The sequence below is a fragment of the Elephas maximus genome, chromosome 2 (assembly GCF_024166365.1).
Source record: "Elephas maximus indicus isolate mEleMax1 chromosome 2, mEleMax1 primary haplotype, whole genome shotgun sequence".
NCBI lineage: Eukaryota > Metazoa > Chordata > Mammalia > Proboscidea > Elephantidae > Elephas > Elephas maximus.
Window position 1 is genome coordinate 2,662,892 of NC_064820.1, and position 21,160 is coordinate 2,684,051.

Genomic DNA, 21,160 nt, shown 5'->3' on the forward strand with positions numbered 1-21,160 from the left:
ATAGCGTTTAGGGCTGTGAAGTGCAGCCATGAGTTTAGAAATGAAACTCCAACTATTTCATGTTTTTGCTTACACTGTAGTGTCATGAGAACTTACCCAAAATTACAAAGGTTCTCTTCTCCCTGAAATAAAAGACTAATACAAACTCTAACATTTCAAAAATGCGAAAAATGTCAACCATTTTACATGAACTCAGTTTTTCCAGCCCTAAGAAAAGTGTTCTTTGCCGCTCCATCTAATGCAGCATGGAAGGAGGCGGGGCCTGCAGGGGTGGTGCTGCCAATGCGCACTTCTTCCCTGAAAAGGACATCACTTAGTGGGCTGCAGAGCTGGGCAGATAGAGAAGAGAGACCCCCTGGCTGCCTGGGATGGCTGGGACCTGGCCAGGTACCATTTCGTGGGATGTCTGTCAAAACTGCAATTCAGGGGATCCAATGCCTAACCCCGTGCCATCAAGTTGGTTCTGATTCATGCAATGCAGAGTACAGCTGCTCTGACGTCGGTTTTTTCTTGGCTAGTCTTTAGAGAAGCAGATCACCAGGGCGTTCTTCGGCAGCACTGCTGGGTCTATTTGAACTGCTAACCTTTCTGTTCGTAGTTGAGCCCAAACAGTTTGTGCTACCCAGGGACCTTTCCGGGGGCTCAGGGTCGGAAAAATCTATCCAAATCTCTGGTTTTGGCCTCTTTTGAAGGGAAAGTAGTAGCTGAGACTGCCACTTGTTGGAGAGGTTTGAATTCCATCTGATGTAAACCGTTTTTGTAGAATGTTCAGCTCACTTTGGAGAGAGGGGGTGACGCAGTCTGCAATGGCTTAAACGTACAGATTAAAGGAAAAAAAACCTGTTCTTGTGGACCCAGGAACTTGTTAAAATAAGATGTTATATTTAGTTCTTTTGGAAATAGCTGTGTAGAAATCAACTTGTAGAACTGTTTAAAAACCATTACACAAATATTATCTTAAACACAAAGAGTCGATTCTCTTATGACCTAACAAGAGCTCCTTACTCTGTTGAGGGTTATGGTATCTGCCTCCACGCCCCCGTCTGCCCCCATGACATTTAAGAACTTTACAGAAGAAACAACTGATTTTCGAGGGAGTGAAAGGGCTGCCTTATGCTTACATTACACTTTGTAATTTTCAAACATTTCTTCTTCATGATCTCATTTCAGTCTTTTCAAGCCCACTAAGCTCCCAGTATGATCTCGCTGGTAAATGGAAGAGTTTTGATCAGAGTCCAGGGCTCTGTGTACTGTTCTTTCCTCTACAAAGTGGCTTACTTGTAGACTTTCTAGGAGAGAGGAGTCCTTGGTGGCACAAACCGCTGATGCTTTCGGCTGCCAACTAGAAGGTTGGAGGTTTGAGTCCACCCAGAGGTGCCTCAGGAGGAAAGCCTGGTGATCTACCTCTGGAAAACCAGCCACTGCAAACCCTGTGGAGCACAGTCGTACTCTGACACATAGGGCGCTACCACGAGTTAGGGTTGACTCAAAGGTCTGGTTTGTTTTGTTCATTTTTTGCTTTTTTCTTTGGGAGAATCAGAGCCTTAGAATTACTCTCAGGAGGAAATTACTGATTTCGGATCCTTGGCCTCTCTGCAATTTCCTTTCACCTGTAACTTTGGCTCCGTGATTCCTAAATTTATCTTCTGCCCAAAGCCAAATCCCTTCACTTTCTTTCAATTCTTTGTTTTTGTATTTTTTGTCTGAACTTGCCCTAAGGTCTCTGCAACAGAAAAGAAAAACAAGTGGTTATTTAAAATGTATGCGTGTGTTTAGGGTTCTCACCCAGTCTATGTTCAGAACCAGTTGGAGCTTTTGTGGGAAGAAGCATGGGGACCTGGGAGGCAGGGAGAGCAGGGCCGGCCTGGCTGAGCCCCAGAGTCAGAGGGCAAGGAAGGTTCCTGACAGTGACAGGAAACATAAACCCCACCCACTCACCCACCCAGAGCTCTCTCTTCTAGGAGACAAGGAGTGAGCTCTCTCGATCTGGCCTCCCTGATGACACCCAGGCCCCTCACCCCCTCCACACTGTCCCCTGGCCTGCTGACTTGGGCACCCTGGGGACACCCCCCACACACTGTCCACTGGCCTGCTGTCCTGGGCTCCTTGGGGACACCCCCTTGAACTGTCCCCCAGTCTGCCGTCCTGCTTGGCTAGAGCACCACCCTCCTTAACTCTCCCTTACCCCCCAGCAACTCCAGTGTTCGTGGGGCTGGGCCCCCACCCACTGCTGAGTGCCCTGATTCTTACCAGCAGTGGTTTCCTGTGACTGCCGTAACAGAGTACCACCAACCTCGTGGCTTAAAGCAATGCACATTCATTCTCTCAGGGTTCTGGAGGTCAGAAGTCCAAATTAAGGGCATCAGCAGGGCTGCACTCCCTCCGTATTCTCTCCGGGAGGATCATTTTTGTCCCTCTGGTTTCTGGTGGCTTCAGGTGTTCCTTGGCAAGTGGCAGCAACACTCCCAATCTCTTTCCGCCTTCACTTGATGCCTTCCCTCTGACTCTGTGTCTCTTTTCTACTAATCAGGAAACCAGCCGTGTAGGATCAGACCCCTACTCCAGCATGGCCTCATGTGAATGGGAACGTCTGCAGGAATCTTACCTCCAAATACAGTCACATTCTCAGGTCTGGGGGTTAGGATTTAGATGGATCTTGTGGGGGCACAGCTCAACCCCTACCAACCACCCTTGCTTCTTCCCTTCCTTCCCTGTGCTCACACTGACTTGGGCCCCATCGGTGACAGCAGGTGCATGCCCTTCACAGGCAGAGAGCAGCCAAGTTCCGTGTGGTCCTGGGTATCAAGCTGTGCTTTCTCATTCTCTGTTCCCACTGCAGTAATTTCCCCTTCCTCATTTACTTGTGTCCATGATTTCTTTCCAGTCTCCCTGTAGCGTTTGCCCTGACCCTCTGCTCACTCTTGTGTGTCCCGATCACCATCTGCCTGGCCTGCTCACCAGACTTCACAGAGTTGTGATAGGTCTTTAGAGGTGCTCATTCCTATTGTCTTATCTTCACTCTGCTCTTCTGTTGGGGGATTAAGGTGAACCCCCGAGTGGTTCTCTGAATCACTGTCCATTCTATAACTGATCCAGGCGCTGGCTTTCTTGTTACCAGGTCTGTGGAACTCAACCTTGAGGTCATACCTTTTCACACACGGGATAACTTGACCTCGGCCCTGTTGTTCCTAGTCATGTCCTACCACTAGCAAACGTACACCTTGTGGAAGACTCTTGATTTGGGGAGTGGGGAGACGATAACAGCAACAAAAACACTTCTACATCTTGCCTGTTTTTGTTGTTGTTAGGTGCCATTAAGTTTGTTCCGACTCATAGCAACCCTATGTAGAACAGAACAAAACACTGCCTGGCCCTTTGCCATCCTCACAATTGCTGTCATGTTTTAACCCATTGTTTAAGCCACAGTGTCAATCCATCTTGTTGAGAGTCTTCCTCATCTTCACTGACCCTCTACCTTACCAAGAATGATGTCCTTCTCCAGGGACTGGTCCCTCCTGATAACGTGTTCAAAGTACGTGAGACAAAGTCTTGCCATCCTTGCTTTTAAGGAGCATTCTGGCTGTACTTCTTCCAAGACAAATTTGTTCATTCTTCTCGTGGTCTGTGGTATATTCAGGATTCCTTGCCCACACCACAGATCAAGGGCATCAATTCTTCTGTCTTCTGTATTCATCGTCCAGCTTTCACATGCATATGAGGCAATTTAAAACACCATGGCTTGGGTCAGGCGCACCTTAGTCCTTAAAGTGACATCTTTGCTTTTCAACACTTTAAAGAGGTCTTTTGCAGCAGATTTACCCAATGCAATGTGCCTTTTGATTTCTTGACTGCTGCTTCCGTGGGTGTTGATTGTGGATCCAAGTAAAATGAAATACTTGACAACTTCAATCTTTTCTTGTTTTATCATGAGGTTGCTTTCTGGTCTAGTAGTGGGGATTTTTGCTTTCTTTATCTTGTCTAGTTCATAAAAATTTCTAAATAGAGCAACAAAAACAAGCACAGCCTCCGCCCTCTCCACTGTTTGTGGTTTTCCATCCCAGTTCTACAGTGTAGAGTTGTCATTATGCCTGCTTCATCCTTTCACCCACCAAACCCCCTCAGCCCTGTGTTCTCCATGACAGTGTCTTCCCAGAGCTGTGCCTGTTCATCTGGGTCCTTTCTTTGCAAACACCATGCGCTGCCCGGCTCTCTGATGCAGGATTTCTGCCATGGCCCCCTCTGTGCTTCTGCCTGTTCCCCGCAGCCTGGACAGGGCTACTCTGACTTTTTTAAGTCCTTGGTTTTGTTCTGTCCCTTTAGAACGACTCTGTTCTTTCTGCAGTTGTATAAACAGGACAGGACAGCCTCCCTGCCTGCTGTCCCTCCCTCAGTCTCCCTGTCCTGCCTGCTGTTCACGCAGTCCTGTGTTCCTCCCGGAGTTCTTCTTAGCAGGATACCTCTTTGTGTGTGTGTGTGTGTGTTGTAACTTCAGTTCAGGTGTCTTCAGAGTAGCAGCAAATGGGCACTCATTACTGCCACTGCTAGTAGCAGTGTTGGGAGAATTGCCCAGCCCAGGCATTATTGGCCGTCGCCCTCAGAATGCAGACTCCAGCAGCTCAGCTCTTTAGGCTGCACAGCCCGTCTGCTCACAGGCTGAGTTACAGCGAGTCCGCATTTTCAGGGAGGGGGCTCCCTGTCGTTGAGGAGAGTATCACACACCAGTGAATTCAGGCCAATTGGTCTGGGACAGGAAACCCTGGTGGTGTAGTGGTTAAGAGCTACAGCTGCTAACCAGAAGGTTGGCAGTTCGAGTCCTTGGAAACTCTATGGCTCAGTTCTACTCTGTCCTATGGGGTCACTATGAGTCGGAATCGACTTGACAGCAACGGGTTTGGTTTTTTTTTTTTTGGTTTGGTCTGGGATGTGTGTCCTCACGCAGCCCCTCCACAGCCAGCTGTTGATCAATGGCCGCTCCTGTGGGTTTGCAGGTGCTGAGGGTTGGGTTGGTAGAAGTGGGTTTGGCACTGTCTCCCTGCCCCATACTCCACAGTGACCCCAAGAAATGCTTCCAAAACAAGCATGGGATCAACTCAGCTCGGAGTGCAGCAAAGCCCTGTAAGAACCCCTTACCCTCGGGGAGACACAGGCTCAGAGTGGGCGTGCCTGGCGGCGTCTGCCCTGAGCCTGTGGGTTAGGTCTTCTACATAGTGAGATTGTCATAGTTTCTGCAGCCTGATGCCTGGGCGCAGCCATCCTCCTGCCCAAATGCCAGCCCCTTGCTTAGTAAGCCCTACCGGTGTCACCTGTGCCCCCTCTGGGAAGCCACTCCTTGCCTGCTTCCCCCACAAAAAAAGCCAAAACCAAACCCACTGCTGTTGAGTCAATTATGACTCATAGTGACCCTATAGGAAAGAGGAGAACCGCCCCACAGGGTTCCTAAGGCTGTAAATCTTTACGGAAGCAGACTACATCTTTCTCTCAAGGAGTGGCTGGTCACCCACCTTTTGGCAGGTTAGTAGCCGAGCGTTTTAACCACTGCGCCATCAGGGCTCCTAGCCCTGCCCCCTGCCCGAGCTGAGTAACATGCCCTTTTGTCTCTGCTTCTGCCCTGCAGCATGTGGACACCTCTGTAATGATTGTTATGGCCTTGGGTTTTAATTTTCCCTCAGGGCCTTCTAGTGACTTCCAGCATGCTGATGGTGTTGCTGTCCAGCCAGTCCCTGACTCCTGGTGACCCCATGAACAATAGAAGGAAGTACTGCCCAGTCCCGCCCCACTCCCATGATCATTTACAGATTGGGCCATCGTGATCCCTGGAGTTGTCATTGGCTGATTTTCTGAAGTAGCTCGCTAGGCCTTTCTCCCTAAGCTGTCGTAGTCTGGAATCTCTGCTGAAGCCTGTTCTGCGTCACAGCAACGCACAAGCCTCCACTGACAGACGGGTGATGGCAGCGCTCACGTGAGGTGCGCTGGCCGGGGATGGAGCCAGGGCGCCCTGCCTGGAAGATGAGGATCCTACCGCTGAACCACCGCTGTCGCCCTCCTGGTACGGCACCGACCAAGCACAGCTAATCAGCAGCGCCTACTGCGTGGATGAAGGTCTTGAAGTGCAAACGTCCGGACACTATGTGACCAGACCCCCGATGTTCCGGAACGCTTGTGGTCACACAGTACATTCCTTTCTGGGTCGCGTTCAACCTCAGCTTGTGGTTTCATCCCAAAGTATTCCTTATCCCTTTCCCTCCTAATGTTTTACTTGTCCTTCAAGGAATCACACGTAGTCATAGACCCTTGCTGGCATCGAACACTACATTTGGGGCCGTAAAGTGAAAGGTGCGCCAGCTCCATAGGCGGCCTCACCCAGGACAGCGCTTGAGTGAGGAAAAGTATTTGCCATGTTTTTTTCAGAATCTTCAGGAAGTTTTCTAAGATATGATGTCAGGACCAGCATCTAACAGGCTCCTCTTATTTATTTTCCGATACAGGTGTCTTGTTATCTAGTGCTACTATAACAGACAGACCACAAGTGGGTGGCTTTAGCCAGCGGGCGTTTATTGTCTCATGGTTCGGGAGGCTAGAAGTTCACATTCAGGGCACCGGCTCTAGGGAAAGGCCCTCTCTCTGTTGGCTCTGGGAGAAGTCCTTGCTCTTTCGGCATCTGTTCCATGGTCCTTGGCGAGCTTCGTGTGGCAGGCAGCTATCGTTCCCCATCTCTTCTTGCTTCTCTGCACCTAACTGCTCCCATGATGCTAACTGTTGATACAGTGATTGGTTTAAGACGTACCCCACACTGATACGGCCTCATTAGCACAATAATGAAGATTTCCAAATGCGATTACATCTCCAGGTACAGGGTTAGAATTTACAACACACATTTTGGAGGGACACAGTTTAATCCGTAACAACCTTCCAAAGGCAACGTAAAGTTTGCAGTATTATCAGATACAATTAAAAATGAAATCCCTTTTGTCAAAAGAAGACGCGCGCTTTGAGAACATAAATGAACATAAATTTACCTTCATGAGTATTCTCTATTGAGCACATCTGCCTTTACAGGAAGTCAGTTTCTCTAAAAATTTTGTTGTCGTTATTTTGTCTGTGAGTGCCTGAGAGGTTTTTTTGATTGCTTAATGTTCGGTTACTATTATGTTTATTAGTCGACAATGTATTGATCAGTCACCACCCCTCCTGTGCTCTGAGCCCCTTAGTGTGTTTCTTGTGATTTTCCAGGAGGAATGTCAGAACTACATCCGAGTGCTTCTGGTGGGTGGTGACCGGCTGTTCACCTGCGGGACCAACGCCTTCACGCCTGTCTGCACCAACCGCACGGTACGGCCCTGTCTTGAGTTCCCACAGCTTGTGGCACCAGGAAAGGCTGACCACTGTACTGAAACACTGGTTTAAAATAAGCCTCCCTACACCAGCGAGCCACTCTGCAACTCAAAACACACCTCTTGGCAAATTAAATAAATATTTGATTTAGTATTTATTTTTAGTCACGACTGTCAATTATCTGAAAAAGTAGAAATGGTTAGAGCTTGTATAATTAAATGTAAATGTGTTTTCTATGCTATTTCTAGCATTTCTTCCCAGCAGTGACCCTAAAAATTATCGTAAATATCTTTTATCTTATTTGACTTTTTATTGTAGGGATACTACTAAGTATTAAAATGGCCTGTAATCTACAAATTGGATAAGAAAAACATGTAAAAAAAAAAATCTAAAGAAAGAGTGTAACCGTAACTGGTGCTCTTTCTTTTCTTTAGCTGTCCGTAATGACAGAGTAATTTCCGGCGTCCACGTATTATGTCTGTGGAGTGGCAGGGCCATCACGGCGAGTGTCAGCACCCTAATTTGTGACATTAATTTAATTTTCCTTAGTGAACATAATGAAGAAATATTATGTTAATTTTCTGGATACACAACTTCTGTCAAAGCCTTAATTTATTATCAGCTTTTACTATTAATTAGTTTCTAATCAACATTCAATTATTAGAAATAAAAGGAACCCTGGTGGCTCAATGGTTAAGTGCTCGGCTGCTAACTGAAAGGTTGGTGATGTGAACCCACCAGCCCACTGTGGGAGAAAAGACCTGGTGATCTGCTCCTATAAAGATTTCAACTTAGGAGAACCTATGGGGCAGTTCTGTTCGGTGACACTGGGTTGCTATAGGGTCGCTGTGAGTCAGCACTGACTCGACAGCACCCAACAACAGCATTAGAAGGAAGGGGGCAATGATGAGGGTCAGAATGGGTGTCCACAGAGAGCTCCTACTGTCCGGGCCCTGTTCTGAGGCCGTGTATCGACTCAACCACTCGGTCCTCACACCCACGAGGCAGTCACTATTTGGGGCCCCGTTTTTAAAAGGAAGATGCTGAGGCATAGTTTAAGTAACTTACCTGGCATTTCACATCTAATGGTAGAACTGGGGTTGAACGCAAGTGTGAGTATCTCCACGTTTACCTCCCGGCCCGTCTGCCCTATGGCCTCTCGGGGTGAGCGAGAAGGACAGAGAGTGGAAATTCCTCACCACCCAAGGAGCTGGGCTTGGTCACTGGCTGGTCGCATTGGGAAGCTGGGTTCACGTCAGGGCATGCCAAGACACCAGGTGGTCTTTCTGACAACTAAAGAGCAGTCTCGGAAGTTTGAGCCGCCTGGTGCTGAATATCCACGTGTCCTTACCAGAAACATATGGTTTGGGGCCATTTATGGTATTTCTGTTCTCTGAAATAGAGGAGAATGTACATAAATCTTTTTTGTGATTTATATTTCTATGAATATTGAAGTTGGTTTCTTTATGAAAGCGGAAAACTCTTCAGTGCCCGTGCATTATAAATTGAAGCCGTGTATTTTTTTTATAATAATCCTACATACTGTTTTATGAGTATCTGATAGCATGGGGCTCAGGAATTTTAATGGGATGAGAGAGCAGGACAGACAGATACACACACAGAGAAGAGGGACAGAGAGAAACAGAGAGAGAGAGAGAAACATAGAGGGAGAGAAAGGCAGAGAAAGACACAGAGAGACGTAGACAAGGAAAGAGAGGAAGAGAGAGAGAGAGCACCGGGTCCCCTGCTGTGCCACACCTGCTGTTTCCATCAGCATTAGAACGGGATGTTGGCCATCTCTCACTGAGTCCCAGAGAGTGTCCTGCACACTTGCAGTGCTGGTGGGTGCCATCCATTGCGCCATCACAGGGTTTCCTGGGGATGACTGGGCTGTCCTCTGGTCCTTATCCACAGCTGAGCAACCTGACCGAGATCCACGATCAGATCAGTGGCATGGCCCGCTGTCCCTACAGCCCCCAGCACAACTCCACGGCGCTGCTCACGGCTGGTGGGGAGCTCTACGCCGCCACTGCCATGGACTTCCCGGGACGTGACCCTGCCATCTACCGCAGCCTGGGAGTCCTGCCTCCTCTCCGCACGGCGCAGTACAACTCCAAGTGGCTCAACGGTAAGCCTGGCCCCACTCCCCGTGAACCAGCTCGCTCATCTGTGACGCCTGGTGATCGGTGCTCGAGACGAAACTGACACAGTTTACAAAGGAAAACAAAGTCCTCGTTTATTAAAGAAATCAAAATGTGCCGTGTTGAAGGGCATCACCCTGCTCTCTAGTACCAGGGATAGAGGTGGTATTCCCAGCAATCTGGACGAGAAATCATTGAACGTGATACTTGTTAGTTCCGCTTGAGTCAGCTCTGACTCCAGGCGACTTTAGAACAACAGAAGGAAACACTGCCCAGCCCTGTGCCGTCTTAACAATTGCTGGTACGCTTGAGTCCGTCTTGGTGGTTATCGTGTCAACCCGTGGTACTCAGGGTCTCCATCGTATTCACTGATCCTCTGCTTTACCACTCATGGTATCCTTTTCTAGTGATTGCTCTTTCCTGATGACGTGTCCAAAGTAAGCAAGTGGAAGTTTTGCCATCTTTATGTCTAAGCAGCATTCTGGTTGTATTTCTTCTTAGGCTTATTTGTTTATTCTTCAGGCTGTCTATGATATTAGCATTAATGTTTATATGACCATTTGTCAGAGGTAAGCTTTTTTTTTTTTTATTTACTCTTTGAAGTACAGGTAATTTCAAGTTGTGTCAAGGATATTTGTAGACTGATGCCCATTCTTTCTTATCTTCTATATTATACATCTGAAAAAGGGTAATTATCAGTTTTATGAAATTTCCAGACACTCTGTAACAGAATGCATTTGGCTACAGGTGACTCCAGGTAGCTCGCCAATAAGAAAAAAAGCATCGTATAACTAGAAGTTTGAGCTGGTCTTCAGAGCCAGCTAGGTCAGTGGCTCAGTAGACTGAATAAGGACTTAGTCCCTGTCCATCTTTCTCTCTGGCATTCACAATTTATGAGGTTGGTCCTCACCGTGGACTCCCTGGGTTGTACAAATGGTTAGGTGATTAGCTGTTAACTAAAGATTGGCAGCTTGAAACCACCCAGAGACACCTTGGAAGAAAGGTGTTGGCTTCCAAAAGGTCGCAGCCTTGAAAACCCTGTGGAGAAATTCTCCGCAACATATGTGATCACTATGAGTTAGAATCAACTGGACAGCAGCTAGTATTTGTTCTGGTCCCCCCAACTCATGAATGCAAAATGACTGCTGAGATTCCAGCTATTGCATCCAAATATTACAATCTCCATTGGCAGAGAGCCACATTCTTTGGGTCCCTTTTCCTGAAGAAACCTGTCCCAGAAACTTACCTTCAATCTTGGGCCTGATCTTGGTCACCTGCTCACTAAGCAATCAGACAGTGGAGCTACCTCCAGAATGGATGTTGGCTGTGTACACTTGTGTGGTTGTACGGATGGGTGCAGCTGAATCGCAGCCCCTGTGTGTGTGCTAGTTTGCCTTAGTCCCCTGATGCTGCTGTGTCAGAAATACCCCAAGTGGGGGACATTACACAACAGAAATACATGTTCTCACAGTCCTAGAGGTTGAAAGTCCAGATCAGGGTCTCTGCGTGTCAGTTCCTTCCTTGTCGGGAGCCCTGGTGTTCCTTGGTTCCTTGGCTTGTAGAGGATCCTTACATGGCATCTGTCTTACCCTGTGTGTGTGTCTGTGTCCTGGCCATTTTGTAACTCAGGAGGGATTAGATTTAGAACCCACCCTACTCCTCGGTATGATCTAATTAACGTAACAAAGGAAACCCTGTTTCCAAACAGGATCCCATCCACAGGTACGGGGCTTAGGGTTCTAATATCTATTTATGGGGAATACAATTCAATCCATAACTGTGTCCTTCTCTTAGTATGACTATACACACGTGTGCACATATGCACACACACACACACACCCACACACATACATCTATTCTGATATAGAATCCGTTCCCTCAAGCATTTATTTGATAGTTTGCACATAGATATCATCTTGAGTTGGTTTTTGTGAAATTTACTATTAAGAGCTTTCAAGTTCTACAAACATCTAGTGGTCTTTTGCCAAGAACAGACTGATTGTGGACGCTAGAGTGCCTCATTGTGAATCAGAATTGACTCGATGGCAGACGACAACACAACAACAGAGGGCCTCAAGCTCAGCACGTTGAAGTGTGGACCAGATCATTCTTTGTGCGTGGGGTGCTGTTCTGTACACTGTAGGATGTTTAGCAGCATCTGCCCTCCGGATGCTTGGTAAAGTAGATAGTCAGCTAAAAAGAGGAAGACCCTCAACGAGATGGATTAACACAGTGGCTGCAACAACGGGCTCAAGCATAACAACGATTGTAAGGATGGCACAGGACAGGGCAGTGTTTCGTTCTGTTGTGCATAGGGTCGCTATGAGTGGGAACCGACTCAATGGCACCTAACAACAACAGCACCCACTGGATGACCTTAGCAGACCCTTCCCTCAGTGGACAACCAGAATGTCTCCAAACATAGACAGATGGCCCGTGGAGGACAGATCCTCCCTGGTTGAGAACCATTGGTTCAGACCATTACTCGTGTGTGTGTATGTGTGTGTGTGTGTGTGTGTGTGTGTATGCACAGCACAAGTCTTTTTCCAAAGAATGTAGTCAAGTTGGTCATTGTGGTTTGCCTCTGAAGGGCTCCCTTGTAGAAAAGAGAATGCTTTCGTTAAGTTTCTTCGTCAATTAAGTTGATTTACTCGTATTTGTTCCAAAGGGCAATTTGAATGGTTTTGACAAATGAAAGCATTGACTTAATTTCTTCCATGAGGACTACTTCTGTTTGACTGGTTTCCGTGAGCCCATTGACTCCTATGGAACCTTTTTTTGGCCCCAAAACTTTAAATTTTGTAGCTGTAAGTTGCTTTTTCTATGTATGTATTAACTTTACATGCCAAGCAAAATCTCCACTTAAAAAAAAAGAACAACACTCACCAACCAAAGGCACCATAATTAGAGTCTTCCAAAAGCAAAGTGAAAAATATTAGGTGTACGGTCTTTCCGAAGGTGACAGAGTCCCCTGAAAAAACAGTTGAGGCCCTGGCGTGACTGACAGTCACTGCTTCCTTACATGTTACTGAGGCACCCACCAGCTAGTCAGATGGTCTGGTCTCGCTCTCTGAGCAGGGTCTGTCCCATGTGGGTGACAGGTGGTGTGGTAAAGACGGTAGAAGAACCGCCCAGTGCATACAGGAGGTGTGGCAGGTAGGCCATGGTTAGTGTTGAACCAAGACCCGAATGTGCTTGATTCCCAGGTTGTGTCGTGGTTTGCATACGCTATCATACAATGGCCACAGCCTCCCTCGGCCAGCACCAAGTCCTACTTCTCTCTGGGGGCAGCGTGTCTCTCCTCCCTTCTGGCGACACCAAGAAGTTGCTCACCCAGGGGCAGGGAGGAGAGAGCCCTGACCCAGGTCCCAAGCCCTTTCGAGTGAGCATTTTTCCCTGCCCCACCACGTGCCCTGTGGTGCTTCCTGCTGTGAGTGGTGCAGCTTCACAGCTGCCCCGCCCTGGTCTTGCTCTGATTGATCCCCCATCCTGAAGGTGCTAGCCTCTGGCCCTACCAGCTCTGCTCCGTTCCTGCAGAGCCTGGATGCCGGGACCTCCCTTCTCCCACACCTGCGCGCCATCAGCTCTTCAACAGACGCCCTTTTCTCAGTTCTTGCCACCTTGAATTCTTCTGCCCACCTCCCTGCCCCAGCCCCCAACCTCCCCTTTGCTGTCACCCCTGACAGGCCAGGGGGCTGGAGAGAGGTGCCCTGTGGGGAGAAGGGTGGCTGCAAACACAGATCCTCATCCCTCGGCTCTCTTGTCTGTATTCCCATCTCCTCTGCTGCTGCATCGCAGACCCCAAGGGTTAGGGGTGCGCCAGCGGGTGTTAGAGGCAATGTGATTTGTAGTGATGGAAGGGAGAGGCTTTGGAGGCTAGCACATCAGAGGCTGAATTGGTACTCAGTCCTTTGGGACATCGGTTTCTCTCTGAGTCTTGTTTCTGCACATGCAAACTGGAGACAACCGCCTGACCAGTTGTTTCAGAAAATGAAGTGAGACAGTGAGGAGATAATGAACGTTTGTGTCTGGTACTCAGTAAGCACTCTGCAGATGGAGGTGATCTTTGTGAGCCCCGCAGTCCGTATAGTATCTGACCTGTTCTTAGTTGCTGTAGGTCGGCCTTTTCATTGTACATACAACGGAAAGAAACAATTAAGTGCTGAAAGGTCCTGTGCCATCTTCACAGCTGTTGGTGTGCTGCAGTCTGTTGTCGTGGCCACTGTGTGTTTTGGGTGCCTTCCTAACCTGTAAGGCTCATCTTCCAGCGCTGTATTAGATGATGTTCTATTGTGAGCCTTAAGGTTTTCATTCAGTGATTTTTGGAGGTAGATTGCCAGGCCTTTCTTCCTAGTCTATCTTAGGAAGCTCTGCTAAAACTTGTCCACCATGGGTGACCCTGTTGGTGTTTGAAATACTGGCAGTATAGCTTCCAGCATCGCAGCCACATAGAGGCCACCACAGTACAGCACAGTGACAGATGGAGGGTGGGTCTGATGTGGTAGGCAGTTGATGGATGCTGGTGAGTGAACGTTCTGGGCTCTGGTGCCTGATTTCCCGACACCTGCAGCTTCCTCTGTCCTTTCCCTGATGGCATTGAGGAGCCTCCCCTGGGCCACCTGGCGTACCACCTGCTGCCCCTTCCTTCTCTCCTCTTCTTTTCCTCCTCCTACCCCCACCCCTTGCCCAGCCCTGCTGGTAGCACCTGGCCTTCTTATCCTTCCTGTCCTGCTGTACATCCAGGCCCCAGGCTTACTTGGGACCACACCCACCACTGCCCAATGCTGGTACAACTGGGCAGGGCCTCTGGGGCTAACACTCAGCTAACAGCTGCTCACAAATTGTGATAAACAGAACCCGCTTCTTAATCTTGAACATTTTCTAGTTTTTTCCAACCTTTTCATGCTGAGAAAAGAAAATTGTCTCGTCAAGAGAGATGCTGGTGAACCTTGGTCAGGTGGTTTTAGCCTTGGGGTTCCCAGGTTTCCAGCTCATCGTATGGAGGACGGTTTGCCTGTTCACTGCAGCGGGCCCCCCTCATTGCTGTCTTAGCTGACTGTTCCAGGGCAGAATCAGGAAGTGACAAGAACCACCATTCCAGCCCTGCGCCAGTGCCGTGCTGGGTACCTTCCCACCCAAATGCCCGGCCCACCTGTGCTGGGGAAACATAAATAAAAACAAAACCTACCCTCAAACCAGCAACCTGCTCCACAAAATAAGAGGGAAAGAAAAGTTTTATACTTGAGTAAGATTAAACCGGAAACCCTGGTGGCGCGTAGTGGTTAGGTGCTACAGCTGCTCACCAAAAGGTCGGCAGTTCAAATCTACCAGCTCTATGGGGCAGTTCTACTCTGTCCTGTAGGGTTGCTGTGAGTCAGAATCGACTCAACGGCAATGGATTTGGTTTTTTGGGTTTAAGATTAAACCAGAATGTGATGCAGCCCATGTAATCTGCTAAAGAGAATGCAAAGACAGAAAGAAATCTAACCCTCTATTTTTATACAGCTAAGTGGCTACAACCCATTACAGTCATGTTTTCAAGACAAAGGAGTACCTGGGTTGCTGAAACAGTTAAGTCCTTACCTACTAACCCAAAAGTTGGCAATTTGAACCCACCCAGAGGTGCCTGGAAGAAAAGTCCGGTGATCTGCTTCAGAAAAATCAGTCACTGGAAACCCCATGGAGCGCTCTTCCACTCTGACAACGTGGGGTCGCCATGAGTCCCAGGGGACTAGGGGGCAACCGGCTCAAGTGGAAATTGCAAATTGTGCGTTATCTTTAAGGCAGGGTACCTGGACTTATGCAGACCTCTTAGGAACCTGGGAGATAAGGGTGTAGTCTCCTTGAGGATCACATTTCAGAAGATGGCTCCCAGGGCCTGGGGGAAACGTCTGTGATGTACGTGGTTTTCAAAGAGATGGAGAAGGACCTTACATTTTAAGTTTTCTAAAGTGAATGCTGAGAGAAAAGCGTGAGTGTGTGTGTGTGCGTGTGTGTATGGGGGAAGATCTCTTCCTTACTCTTGTCAGAGAGAATTAAAATCTCTCGTTTTTAATTTGTAGTTGCCTGTAGACCTGCCCACCAGCCAGTACATAGTTTGGAGTCAATGAATGACTGGATGAATGGTTTACGTGTTTCCCCCACTAGTTTGTGAGTTCCTCCAGGGCAGGGATGGCGTGCGGGTCTGTAAGCTTAGCCTCTGACTCAGCACCTGAGCCATGGTTGAAGCTGAAGTGACAGTTGAGTGAGGGAACATTAAGCACACTTCCTGAATGACAGAAATCTGAATGGTGTTGTCCAACAACAGTAAAATGTCCTGCTAGTCCTAACAGTAGAGGCGGTAGTGTGTCCAGGTAGAATTGTCATTTTCCGCACAGGAGACCCAGTTTGGCTCCCGGCCCACGCACCTCACGTGCAGCCACCACCCATCTGTCAGTGGAGGCTTGCGTGTTGCTGCAATGCTCAGGTTTCAGTGGGGCTTCCAGACCGAGATGGACTAGGGAGAGAGGTCTGGAGACCTACTTCAGAAAAGCAGACAACGAAAGCCCTATGGATCACAACCATCCAGTCCCCAATCCATCATGGGGAGGGCGCAGGGCCAGGCAGCGTTTCATTTTGTTGTGCGTGTGGTTGCCTGATCAGGTCAGCTACAAGAGTAACGACAGCCGTAACACAGAATTAAATGTATTTGTATGTTTGAAGCTGACTTGGAAACCTTCCTTTCATGATCTCACGTGTCTCCATTGCCCACTGTCATTTCATCATCTAATCCGCCGGTTATCAAAGGCAGTGCAGTTGATTGGATAACTTTCTCGAGGGACCTGGAACATTGAGTTATGTGTTTACTATGAATATAAATTTCAAGATCGGATTTCCCCTCTGTGCCAAAATCACTCTTAAAACTAATTGTCATGTTTAGAGAAACATCTTAACAGCGTTATTCCATTAAAATATTAATCACTAATAACACCTATTAAATGATTACTGTAAGGCAGAGGGTTGAATGTTTAATGGATGGTGCTTAAAATGAAGAAGCTGTAAAATTTGACTTCAAGGAAGTGGCATCCAGTAGGGCAAAGGATAAGATCACAAAGGGAAAAGTGGCATTTCCAAATTAAATCCTGCAAATTGAGTCCATGAGTTCTGCAAGAATCTCGAGCTCGCGAGTAGTGTAAGACCGCAGTGGAAACCTGGAAAAAATGAAGCCTCAATGGGCAGCACAAACGATTAAGGGCTCAACTACTAGCCAGAAGGTTGCTGGTTTGAACTTACCCAAAGGCGCCTTGGAAGACAGGCCTGGTGATCTGCTTCCGAAAGGTCACAGCCATGAAAATCCTATGGAGCAGCTCTACCCTGCACACGTGGGTTGCCATGAGTCAAAATCAACTGGATAACAATTCACAACAACAACAAAGTGACTAAACCCGGCATTGGCATGACATGAGCTTGATCGTGCTCAGTAACCCTCTTGCTCTCCTCTGGGGACCTGTTAGCCTGTCAAGGGGATTGTAGAGTGACCACCACTGCACCCTCCATCCCCAAGGCTACTGTCATAACCTCATGGCAGTTCACTTGAGACCGACTTCCTTCTTACCTTATGAGATTCCCGGAAGACACAAAGAGTTTGCACTGGACTATTAACCTAAAGGTCAGCAGTTCAAATCCACCCAGCAACACCACTGGAGAAAGGCCCGGTGATCTGCTTCCGTAAGAGTGTTGTTGTTGTTAGGTGCCGTCGAGTAGGTTCCGACTCATAGTGACGCCAGGCACAAAAGAACAAACACTGCCCTGTCCTGTGCCATCCTCACAATTATTGTGGTGTTTGAGCCTATCGTTTAAGGCACTGTGTCAATCCATCTTGTGGAGCCTTCCTCTTTTTCACTGACCCACTACTTTACCAAATATGATGACCTTCTCCAGGGACTGGTTGCTCCTGATAACATGTCCAAAGTACACGAGACAAAGTCTCACCATCCTTGCTTCTAAGGAACATTCTGGCCATACTCCCTCCAAGAAGTACTTGTTCACTTTTTTGGCAGTCCATGGTATAGTCAGTATTCTTCGCCAACACCATAATTCAAAGGCATCAATTCTTCTTCGATCTTCTTTATTCATTGTCTAGCTTTGGCATACATATGAGGCGATTGAAAACACCATGGCTTGGGTCAGGGACACCTCAGTCCTTAAAGTGATATCTTTGCTTTTTAACACTTTAAAGAGATCTTTTGCAGCAGATTTGCGCAATGCAATATATCTTTTGATTTCTTGACTGCCACTTCTGTGGGCGTTGATGGTGTATCCAAGCAAAACGAAATCCTTTACAGCTTCAATGTTTTCTCCATTTATCATGATGTGGCTTATTGATCCGTTCGGGAGGATTTTTGTTTCCTTTATGTTGAGGTGTAATCCATGCTGAAGGTTTTAGTGTTTGATCTACATTAAGTAAGTGCTTCAAGCCCTCTTTGCTTTCATCAAGCAAGGTTGTATCTTCTACATATCGCAGGTTGTTGATGAGTCTTCCTCTAATCCTGATGCCATGTTCTTCTTCATATAGTCCAGCTTCTCAGATTACTTGCTCAGCATACGGATTGAATAAGTATGCTGAAAGAATACAACCCTTACACACAACTTTCCTGATTTTAAACCACTCCGTATCCCCTTGTTCTGTTCGAACGGCTGCCTCTTGGTCTAAGTACGAGTTCCTCATGAGCACAATTAAATGTTCTGGAATTCCCATCCTTCTCAATATTATCCATAATTTGTTATAATCCACACAGTCAAATGCCTTTGCATAGTCAATAAAACACATTTAAACATCTTTCTGGTATTCTCTGCTTTCAGCCAAGAACCGTCTGACTTCAGCAATGATGTTTCTCATTCCCTGTTCTCTTCTGAATCTGCCTTGAATTTCTGGCAGTTCCCTCGTGATACACTGCTGTAACCATTTTTGAACCACGTTCAGCAAAATTTTACTTGTGTGTGATATTAATGATATTGTTCAGTAATTTCCACATTATGCTGGACCACCTTTCTTTGGAATGGGCACAAATATGGATCCTTACCAGTCGGTTGGCCAGATAGCTGTCTTCCAGTTTTCTCGGCACAGGCAGGTGAGAGCTTTCAAGGTTTCATCCTTTTGTTGAAACTTCTCACTTGGTATTGCATCAATTCCTGTGTCCTTGTTTTTCGCCAGTGCCCTCAGTACAGCTTACACTTCTTCCTTCAGTGTCATCGGCTCGTGATCGTATGCGACCTCCTGAAATGACTGAATATCCATCGGTTCATTTGGCTGCAGTGACTGTGTATTCCTTCCATCCTCTTCCATCATCTTCTGATGCTTCCTGCGTTATTCAGGATTTTGCCCTTAGAATACTTCAGTATTGCAATTTGAGGCTGGGAGTTTTTCTTCAGTTCTTTCAGCTTGAGAAATGCTGAGTGTATTCTTTCCTTTTGGTTTTCTAACTCCAGGTCTTTTCACATTTCGTTGTAATGCTTTACTTTGTCTTCTCGAGTTGCCCTTTGAAATCTTCTGTTCAGCCCTTTTACTTCATCATTTCTTCTACTTACTTCAGCTACTCCACGTTCAAGGACAAGCTGCAGAGTCTCTTTTGACATCCATTTAGGTCTTTTTTTTTTTTTTTTCTGTCTTCATGTATGCTTTCCCTGATGTCATCCTACAACTCGTCTGGTCTTTGGTCATCAGTGCTCAGTGGGTCAAACCTGTTCCTGAGACGGTCTCTAAATTCTGGCAGGATATACTCAAGGCTGTACTTTGGCTCTTGTGGACTTGTTTTAATTTTCTTAAACTTAAACTTGCATATGAGCAATTGATGGTTTGTTCCACAGTCAGCCCCTGGCCTTGTTCTGATTGATGATATTGAACTTTTCCATTGTCTCTTTCCACAAATGTAGTCAGTTTGATTCCTGTGTATTCCATCTGGTAAGGCCCGTGTGTATAGTTGACATATATGTTGTTAAAAAAGACTATTTCTGATAAATAGTTCTTTGATCTTGCAAAATTCTATCATGAGATCTCCAGCATCAATTCTGTCTTCAAGGCCATATTTTCCAATCACAGATCCTTCTTCTTTGTTTCCACCTTTTACATTCCAATCACCAGTAATTATCAATGCATCTTGATTGCATGTTTGATCATTTCAGAATGGAGATGTTGGTAAAAAAAATCTTGAATTTCTTTATCTTTAACATTAGTGGTTGGTGCGTAAATTTCAATAATAGTATTAACTGGTCTTCCTTGTAGGCATATGAGTATTATTGTATCACTCACAGCATTGTACTTCAGGATGGATCATGAAATGTTCTTTTTGACAACGAATGTGACACTGTTCCTCCTCAATTTGTCATCCTCAGCATGGTAGACTATGATTATCTGATTCAAAATGGCCAATACCAGTCAATTTCAGCTCACTTATGCCTAAGATATCTATCTTCAACATTTCATAGTGGAGAGTGAGCATGGAAGAGACTCCCTGATAGCCAATCGTTGGCACACTGAGAACATGGTGGGCACCAGTGGAAACACCATCTCTGGAGCTGAGACAAACACTTCCTGACAGTAATCATGTTTAATAAGACCTTGTACTGTTGGCTCATCTATCATGGACATCATCCATGAAGAAAGCAAGAGATCACTGAAAAGAGAGGAAAGAAAGAAAAGACCAAGATGGATGTCAGAGGAGACTCTGAAACTTGCTCTTGAGTGTCAAGCAGCTAAAGCAAAAGGAAGAATTGATGAAGTAAAAGAACTAAACAGAAGATTTCAAAGGGCCTCTCGAGAAGACAAAGTAAAGTATTATAATGACATGTGCAAAGAGCTGGAGATGGAAAACCAAAAGGGAAGAACCCGCTCAGCATTTCTCAAGGTGAAAGAACTGAAGAAAAAATTCAAGCCACGAGTTGCAATAGTGAAGGATTCCATGGGGAAAATATTAAACGATGCAGGAAGCATCAAAAGAAGATGGAAGGAATACACAGAGTCATTATACCAAAAAGAATTAGTCGATATTCAACGATTTCAAGAGGTGGCATATAATCAGGAACCGATGGTACTAAAGGAAGAAGTCCAAGCTACTCTGAAGGCATTGGCGAAAAGCGAGGCTCCAGGAATTGATGCAATATCAATTGAGATGTTTCAACAAACAGATGCAGCGCTGGAGGTGCTCACTCGTCTATGCCAAGAAATATGGAAGACAGCTTCCTGGCCAACTGACTGGAAGAGATCCACATTTATGCCTATTCCCAAGAAAGGTGATCCAACGAAATGTGGAAATTATAGAACAATATCGTTAATATTGCACGCAAGCAAAATTTTGCTGAAGATCATTCAAAAACGGCTGCAGCAGCATATCGACAGGGAACTGCCAGAAATTCAGGCCGGTTTCAGAAGAGGATGTGGAACCAGGGATATCATTGCTGATGTCAGATGGATCCTGGCTGAAAGCAGAGAATACCAGAAGGATGTTTACCTGTGTTTTATTGACTATGCAAAGGCATTCGACTGTGTGGATCATAACAAACTATGGATAACACTGCGAAGAATGGGAATTCCAGAATACTTAATTGTGCTCATGAGGAACCTTTACATAGATCAAGAGGCAGTTTTTTGGACAGAACAAGGGGATACTGATTGGTTGAAAGTCAGGAAAGGTGTGCGTCAGGGTTGTATT

At 46.6% G+C, this 21,160-nt stretch overlaps 1 protein-coding gene across 6 annotated transcripts in view; it reads left to right on the plus strand.

Moving 5' to 3' along the window:
• SEMA5A (semaphorin 5A) overlaps nt 1–21,160 on the plus strand; it is a 553,896-nt gene that overhangs the window by 367,791 nt on the left and 164,945 nt on the right. For all 6 annotated transcript variants that reach the window (XM_049860605.1, XM_049860561.1, XM_049860570.1 and 3 more), the window contains 2 exons: nt 7,231–7,329; nt 9,247–9,460. In XM_049860605.1, the coding sequence (XP_049716562.1) occupies nt 7,231–7,329; nt 9,247–9,460 (313 nt within the window). The remainder of the gene's footprint in view (nt 1–7,230; nt 7,330–9,246; nt 9,461–21,160) is intronic.